This window comes from Hippocampus comes, unplaced genomic scaffold (assembly GCF_001891065.2).
Source record: "Hippocampus comes isolate QL1 unplaced genomic scaffold, H_comes_QL1_v1.1 scaffold145, whole genome shotgun sequence".
Lineage (NCBI taxonomy): Eukaryota > Metazoa > Chordata > Actinopteri > Syngnathiformes > Syngnathidae > Hippocampus > Hippocampus comes.
In genome coordinates this window covers 405621-414202 of record NW_017805994.1, presented here as the reverse complement: position 1 = coordinate 414202, position 8582 = coordinate 405621, and the positions used below count along the sequence as shown (strand labels likewise).

At 43.9% G+C, this 8582-nt stretch overlaps 1 protein-coding gene across 4 annotated transcripts; it reads left to right on the top strand.

Moving 5' to 3' along the window:
- The first annotated feature begins 104 nt into the window (after positions 1 to 104).
- Positions 105 to 7625, top strand: sh3glb2b (SH3-domain GRB2-like endophilin B2b). 4 transcript variants are annotated; one of them, XM_019892291.1, is made up of 13 exons: positions 105 to 291; positions 1015 to 1156; positions 2821 to 2832; positions 3095 to 3223; positions 3429 to 3562; positions 3644 to 3736; positions 4316 to 4378; positions 6187 to 6210; positions 6325 to 6414; positions 6633 to 6733; positions 6862 to 6950; positions 7026 to 7099; positions 7380 to 7625. In XM_019892291.1, the coding sequence occupies exons 1-13, from the start codon at positions 229 to 231 to the stop codon at positions 7485 to 7487; spliced, it is 1122 nt and encodes a 373-aa protein (XP_019747850.1). In that variant the 5' UTR covers positions 105 to 228; the 3' UTR covers positions 7488 to 7625. The 4 variants fall into 4 exon arrangements, with proteins under 4 accessions (XP_019747850.1, XP_019747847.1, XP_019747848.1 ...); XM_019892288.1 differs by having other exon boundaries at positions 106 to 291; positions 6862 to 7099; XM_019892289.1 differs by lacking the exon at positions 2821 to 2832 and having other exon boundaries at positions 106 to 291; positions 6862 to 7099.
- Positions 7626 to 8582: the final 957 nt, after the last annotated feature.

Here is an 8582-nt window from a genome sequence, read left to right as displayed (position 1 = left end):
GGGGCGCTTGCATTGTAGCGTTATTATTTGTTAATGCTACTATTACTGAGGGGGGAAGAAAAGTACACTGTCTCTTTAAACGCAGGGAAGGGAGTCGATTTCCGATCGTTGGATGGGGCGGATTTACTGCTTCAGTCTGCTGCTACATCATCTCAGCTGATTCAGAGGATTCCCTCTGCTGGGAAACGACCAAGTAGCCCCTGTGCAAGATTAGCACAGCCGACCAGCATGGACTTTAACGTCAAAAAACTGGCTTCGGATGCGGGGGTCTTCTTCACCAGGGCGGTGCAGGTAAGCAAAATCGTTTGGACAGTCCCTGCAAGATCCCCCTCGATTTACCGCGTCAGTGTGGAACTGCATCTAACGCTGATGAATGCCGCGGGCCTCTGCTCGATGTACCACCGCGCCACCCCAAAGTGCGGCGTTCGAAGGAATTTTCTGTTTGTGGAAACGCAAAACCAGTCGGGTTATTTACGCGTCGCCGGTAGCACTGTAAGCCGATGAACGTCTGTCAAGCTTCCATTTATTATTGATAACTGTGAGGCTTGAGTCACGTGATTCCACGCTCTGCCGGGTACCGCCAACAGGAAGCTCCAAAACTCGACAACTCCAACGCCAGACGTAATGTATTCCAATTTTAACAGGCACGCACAGTTTTTAAGTGACCAAGTGGACATTCATCTAAATTGTACACTTCCCGATAAAACTCAAAACGCATGTACTCTGGTGCCTCTGTTTAGGGGATCAGGTGGAGCGTTCTTTTGGTTACCACGCACACAGCTCACCATCATGCGAGTAGGAGCGTACATCAATCGGTAGATCGTATTCTCAGCAGACCGATGCAGTCGTCGCATCACTGCAGACGCTGCACCCAATGGCCTGTCAATCTCCAACTACTAGGACCTGAATGATTTGATTGATATTGGCTTTCTTATTTTATGATTATTACTTTTTTGTACTAAGATGTGAACGAGACAAATGTAATTTACATTGAGGACCTTGGAATCTCTTAAGTTCACAGAAGAGAAGTTGGGCCAGGCTGAGAAGACTGAACTCGATCCTCACCTTGAAAACCTGATCGCTCGGGCGGACTGTACCAAGAACTGGACTGAAAAGATCTTGAGACAAACAGAGGTGCTCCTGCAGCCAAACCCAAGTGAGGCCTCTCATAGTTTTCGGTGGGGGGAAAATAAACAACAACAAAAACATAATATCCCTACAAGAAGTTGTATTTTACACTAATAGTCCTAGACTTCAGAGGACGGCTTGTTCACAAACAAGGACACAGAGAGTTCTTTTGCACTGATGTTTACTATGGTCTTAGTTTTCTCTCTTTATACCACAGGCACAGCGTAGAACTAGAGGAACAAACATAATGGTGTACAATTAAATAAACAAAGCATGACGGAATATATAGAAACATAAAATACTAATGAAACATACACACCACTTGGCCGCCTAGTAAACAGACGGGGGTGTTTCGTAGTGACGGGCAAAATGACAAGGGGCTGAGATGCTTGCGTCGAGTAAAAGTGGGCGTGGAAAATAGTCTTGTTTCGAGGCGCGTGTCAGTGAGGTCATTGTCACATGACCAGGGGACGGTGACGTCTCGTTTGGAGCGGCGCGTGCCGAGCGGAAAGCGTCACGTGATCATGTACAACGAGCCTCGTATTATTCGTAAAGACTGGTTGAATCTAGCGCCAAAGCGTTTCGAGTTGAGGTGTTCGGAGAGAGATTGTACTCCTCGTATTGTTTTACGAGGTATTAACCTTGAGTTAGTTATTACAATTATTACATTCAGTTAGTTGTCATTCAGGTAGCTATGCATTATTGTAGTCAGTCACACAGTTAATTCAGTTGCCTAAACATAGTTTAATCGTCTCAATCACAAAGCCTGAGGAAAATAGCAGAAAACAATGTCTTCCCCTCAATTAGAGTGATTCAGCGTGCCCCTACACAAATTATTACACAACAATTTATTAAAATACTTAAACTTGGAAATGAAAACACGTTTTTTTTCCAGCTCAAAAATGCTTACCTTGCCCTGGACATCCAGAGAAAAAGGAAGGAGTCAAAGGCGGGAGTTGTACTTTAAAGAGGCAGTGCCACATTAATTATTGAAGTAGGGAAACACATAAAAATTTTCGTTCCACCCTTTCATAATGGAGGATATAGTAAAAGAACAGGTATTTATCATTTCACAAATTTTGTGAAATGATAAATTCTGTCCAGTTGAGTCATTCAGTTTATTTTCAGTGTAGTGTGTACAGAGCATTATGATTAGTTTATTCAAATACACAGAATTTGGGGTGAAGTTTACATTTCTCTCTCAAATACAAACTGCAATACTGCTCACTGTGCAGCAGGGGTGCTTAAAGAGCTATATTAACAACACTTCATCCCATAAGGATTTGGGAAGTGAGAACACCAATTTTTGAAGCTTTGTAGGTAAAATACATTCCCATTCTTGCCTGATGCACAGTTTCAGTTGCTCAACTGCCACGGCTCTCCGTTGTCATATTTTGCACTTCATCATTTTCAATGGGAGACGTGGCCTGGACTGCAAGCAGGCCAGTCGAGTATCCGCACTCTTTTAAAACGAGGCCACGCTCTTGAAACACATGCAGATGTGGTTTGGCATCGTCTTAAACATGGGCGTCCATGAAAAAAAAGACGTTGTTTGGAGGGCATCGCATGTTTCTCCAAGTGGATGGCGGCCCTAGTTTGAACACCCTCGATTTAGAATGGAGATTGGTAGAAATAGTGTAGTGGTCGAGATGTGTGTTATTAACTGTTTTTTTTTAACCCTTCATGCTTCAGTTGACCACACTGGTGAGTTCGGACTTTATTTTCCAATGCAAGTCATATTAGTATATTGAAGAAAGAAAGAAAAATGTTATGAGGAGCATTGATGAAAAACATTTAAGTTGCCCATTTCTGCCATTGACAATATTTCATCAGGTATATTGTGCGACGACTCTGTGGTGAACATAGTTTCTTTGACACTTTAATTTGACTTCTGAGAAACCTAATAATTAAACACACTTATCGGACATTTCAATCAGAAGTCCGTCCTCTTTCGTGGTCTACGTAGGTGCTCGAATAGAGGAGTTCATCTATGACAAACTGGAGAAAAAGCTTCCTTCCAGGACAACGAATGCAGAATTGCTCGGCCAATACATGCTGGACGCCGCCAATGATTTTGGCTCCGGGACACCTTACGGTCAGTTGATTGGTTTCTGACATGAACACGATGAGACTTTGTAGGATGCTGCTATTGACGTTGCCAAATTAATAATATTCAGTGTGCGGTGGTGATTAAACATCATGATTTGGGCAATCCACTCAACAAAACTTTGCACACTGATTGATCATTATACACCATCTGAACATAATTCGAGTTTGTTTGCGCTTGCTGCCAAATCTAGGTAGCACCCTGATTACAGTCGGCGAATACCAGAAAAGGCTGGGAACGGCCGAGCGAGAGTTCCTTCAAACCTCTGCCACGACCTTCCTCGCCCCTTTGCGTAACTTTCTGGAGGGAGACTGGAGGACTATATCGGTGAGTGCCACTGTCACCATCATTCATTTGCCTTTGTAAGCTCAATACGTTTTCTGGCCGCGTGGCACCCGCCTCCTGCAGAAAGAGCGGCGAATTCTGGAGAATCGACGGCTGGATCTTGACATCTGCAAAGCACGCTTGAAAAAAGCCAAACAGGCAGAGGCCAAAGCAGCAGTGAGTTGGATTATCATTATTATTATTATTATATTTTCCCCTATCCAAGTAAGTTCGAATTCAGTGAAAAGTTGTTAGGAATTATTGTCATCTGAATCGCTCACTTTGACTTTGCTTTACTTCAGAAGACATTATTTTACTACTTTATTATTATTTTTTTAGGCACACAATTGTGTGCTTCATCAACGAATTTACGACGACTAAACGAAGCGCCCCAGATTTTAGCAGAGCACGCGTACCAAAGGAGGCACGTCGCTTTGGCATGGTCCCTTGCTACATGGCTTTTCAAGCATGACAACTCATCTGGTCTTGTCACAAGCGACGGCATGTGTTACTTTTCCGCAAGCCTTTAGTTAAGTTTGAGCGATTGACTGATTTTTGAATCTCTGAGTGTGTGATATTGGTGCTTTTGGTTTATCTTTTAAGACTGGCGCACAATGTTGGTCACAAGTTTTGGGGGGCGGTTTTCCCCTGCACATATGATGCTTTCGTCGGCGAAGTTGTTTTGCTTCACTAATGACTGAAAACGCACGACTTTGCCAATGTTTGTTCCCTCCTCCCTGCTCTCGTTGTTTGTAGGCTGCACCCGATTTTCAGGAGACAAGGCCTCGAAATTATGTTCTTTCCGCCAGTGCATCAGCGGTAAGAATCACAAGCAGAACCACTGGTACAGACACGGGCCACACACTCGATAGTGGGAGCTAATACGCTTTAGCTACGTGGGACTTGATGGTTTATTGTTTGTTTGTTTTTTGTCTCGTTTGTGGTTTGAGCACATGCATGTTAAAATGAATGCTTCTACATGCATGCCTCCTCCAGGGCCGGAAATGGTTGTGCACCACACACATGACATCGACTGTATTTAGGTTTTTCTTGGTTCGGTTGTGTTTTTAATTGAAGTGTTTTCTTTGTTAGTATTTATTGGTGGTGTTTTATTACTAGTATTATATCTTTATTTTGTATTTAAATATATCGTATTTATGAGGATATCACACGAAAGATCCTTATTTAACTGATTGAAAAATGGTCACTTTACTACTGTTTGTTCTTTTTTTTTTTTGGTTCTGAATGTGGAGATGGGAAAAAACGTGTAAAAATCGCAAACTGTGTTCCTTAACACTTTTCACAGAAAGGTAATCAAACAAACAACATAGAATTGCTTCCTTGACTTTTTCAAAAAGTTGAATTTGAAAGTGGCCTTTTCACCTTTTCATTTTTCTGTGCGAGGCCCTCAAATGAAAATGTTTGGACACCCTTGGCATAAAATATACATTTTGTGATACCATCAAATGTTACTTCTTTTAGTTTGTTTCTTTCTTTTCCTTGTTTTATAACTGAATTAGATACAGAGCGGCTGGGAGAGTTGGGATATGGAGGCAGAGCCTCCTAATATATCAGAGCAGCAAAAGGTTGGAAACATGGGCCTTTAGTCTGATGTGTCATGTGTTGATTCTAGCTCTAGCTGACATTTTTGTAGAAATGTAAACCCTGTTTTGTGTACAGTATTTGGACAATGACGTGCTTGGTTCCGTCCCTCATCAAACCGGAGGTCACCTGTAGTCACCGTCATCTTTGGCGCACTGAATTAGTACAACAAAGATTTTTAAACATTTGATGAACATAGATTTTATTTTCATTCATTTCAAACACTACTGCACAACAAATGTAAAATAAAATAACGCAGCGAACTACTAAGAAATTGCCCAATCAGGAATAATAAATACGCCTTATAATGTAAACATAATATTTTGGAAGTTATCATCCGTCATACGGCGTTAGCATCCTTGCTACTTGCAAACGTGACCGATCAAAAGACGACACGAGTGATTGCTGCTTTCATGCAAGTTCTTCGCGACTATACTGCTCACGTTTACGTGGTCAAACTGTGCAAACTGTGCTCGCATTTTCACCCTTCCCACTTGATCACTTACGTGCTACTTGTTCAAATGCTTCAACAGGTTTCTTGTATTGTCTGTTTTTGGACGACGTAGCATGCACCACAGCTTCTTCGTCCACATCGCTAGGGGAGTAATTCTCTTGTCAAAATCGCTTCATCTTCGAAAGTCACGGATGCCCGTCAGCTGCGCGTTTCGTCAATTTGTTACTACATCTGTCTGTGTACTGGCTTCTTCTTTCCTTTCTCGGCAAAATCTGTTCACTTGCAAGCCAATGTCAGAAAGAGGGACTCCGATTGGCGAGAGTCGCGCACGTTTCCCTCCACGTCTGTCGATTTGCTCACAGCTCGCAGGCGTGTCTCTGTGCGGACCGGTACCAAACGGGCCGAGGCTATAATATGTCAGGAAAAGATTTGAAAGACTTAAAATTCTACATTCCATAGTCCTCCTTTTTATAGTTTCCCCTAATTGTTTTAGATGTGCGGTGCATCGACATTTCCATTGTTAAGTTGATGTGGTGTTGCTGAGAACGTTTTTTGCTTTCTACTCTCTCAGCTGCTGAGTGAGGAAGTGGACAAAGTAAGTGAGACTTTCACAGCTCCTTTGCCCATCAATACAACACAAAATTTAAGTACGTGTTGTTTACCACTAATGACAAATACGGTGTCTCAATTCTTCCTGCTCCGTGTGCAGGCGGAGCACGAGCTGCGAGTCGCCCAAACCGAGTTTGACCGACAAGCTGAAGTCACCCGGCTGCTGCTTGAGGGCATCAGCAGCACCCATGTAAGCGCTCAAGTATTAATCATGACTCGCACACGACTGCGCGACTGTGTAGAACACCCCAAAGATGCAATATTGGATGTACAGCCTCAGCTAAGAGTGATTTCACAAGAAGCGCTCCTTTGACGTGCGTTGTTTTCGTGTGAGGGTCGAATGCTGCGACTGTAAATAATGGTCAATCATTTGGCCGGCTCTTTTGACGCTCTGCTCTTTGTCCAAAGCTGAACCATCAGCGTTGTTTGCAGGATTTTGCGGAAGCTCAGGCCACCTATTATGCTCAGTGTCATCACTTCATGCATGAGCTCCAGAGGGAACTCAACAGGTGAGCGCAAAAGACAATTCCAACATCGTGAGAGTGACCTTTATTACGGCAATGATGTTTCCCAAGAAGTTACTGTCCTTTCTATTGACTGAACTTGGGAAAACAAATTGTCCACGCTCTTCATGCAGATGTGCTAATGCGGTGGGGACCCCCCAGCAGTCTGCCGCCTGTCCCAACCCCGTGTCTGCTGCGTTCCCATCTGGACCACCGTCACCTGGTACCGTAGTGCCCACCTCTTCCGGCACTAAGGCCAAAACGCTGCTCGTGGAACAAACGCAGCTTCCTATTACAGGCACCAGAAAGGCCAAAGTCCTGTACGACTACGACGCTCACGATTCAAGTGAGCTGTCCCTCTTGGCTGATGAGGTACGTTTGTCAATCATTGCATACATAAGCGGAAATGGCACTAGCCCGGGTCGATTTAAACTCGCCCTTTTCATTTTCGTTGGTTTGTTGCATTGAAATTTAGGAACGGGACTTGGGGAACTTTGGCGCTAAGAACGTTTTTGTGGAATTATTCAGACAACAAAAATTGAGACTAAATAATACAGGATGGTAGATGGCAGCTCATCAAACTCTTTGAATATGATTGGCAGCCCGTATTGTGGAATAAATTATCTCCCTTTTGCTTTTGGTCACGTTTCAGCTTATTACCGTCTACACCGTACCCGGAATGGATCCCGATTGGCTGGTTGGCGAACGAGGCAATGAAAAGGGAAAGGTCCCCGTCACCTACCTTGAACTGCTGAGCTAAAAGGACCAAATCACAATCCAAACCGAAACATGCAAGCGGCTCTTTCTACTCTCACTCTGTATACTAACGTCGCGCATCGACATGATGGCTAATACTTTGCCTGATATTTGAAACACGCAGTCCAACGGTCTACAAATACTAAAGGAGCCCATTGGATCTTTCGCTACGGCGATGGATTGAGTTCACATCGAATTGTAAATGCCGATAGCGCCCGGTGCGTTTTTTTTTTTTTTTGTTTTTTTTTTTTGGAAACAAGTCGAAACATTCTCGTGATATTTGCGTCCACATTTCTAACTCGTTCGCTACGGTTCCCGCATCCTGACAACCGCAGCTAAGCACGTCGCGGGACCTCGTGGTGGCTTTCCAGTTCATCCTTCATGTCTGAGTAAAGTGTCCTCCATGGCCACAATTAATAGAAAGTATTGATAACTTACAAGAGAGCAGGAGAGTCTTCAAAGTGGTCTGCTTGACGACCCCTTGGAGCTTGGGAAACGGGAAACCGGGGAGGTTCGTCCGGCGTGTTCTTCTTGGCCAGGAGCTGCTGGGTGCTCAGGACAAAGCGTGCAGGTGCGTTGTCACGGGGAGGCGACCGCGAGTCTTGCCTCACCTCTTCTCGCGGGGCGAACCAAGTGAACAGCGCGGGAACGCTTTTGTCGATGTGGTGGTTGTTTTTCTGGCGCTCGTGGAGGGAAAAGCTCAGTTTTGTTTTTGTGACACCTGTCCCGGACCTTTTCGAACACACCGTAGATTGACCTTGAACAAAGTTCAACTACAAAAAAAAAAAAAAAAAAAATTAGATTGGAGAATGGTTGCGCTAACCAGCGCTGTTTAGTGTTCATAAATGTCAGTTTGAAGTGACCTGAGTTCCATGAAATAGTCAATGTGATCATACTTCTTAATCTGTGGTTGGTTTCTGTGCAAAATTAATGGTTAGAAATAACTCGTGACGTCAAGTGCTGGCCGGGTAATTGTCTTCACAAATGATCATGTCATAGTTGGACTCGGTTTCCCCAAAATAAGGCCACATATTTTCAGTATGCACGGACAGTTGTTGCGCATGTAACAATACAACAGAGTGTTGTGTGTGTGTGGGGG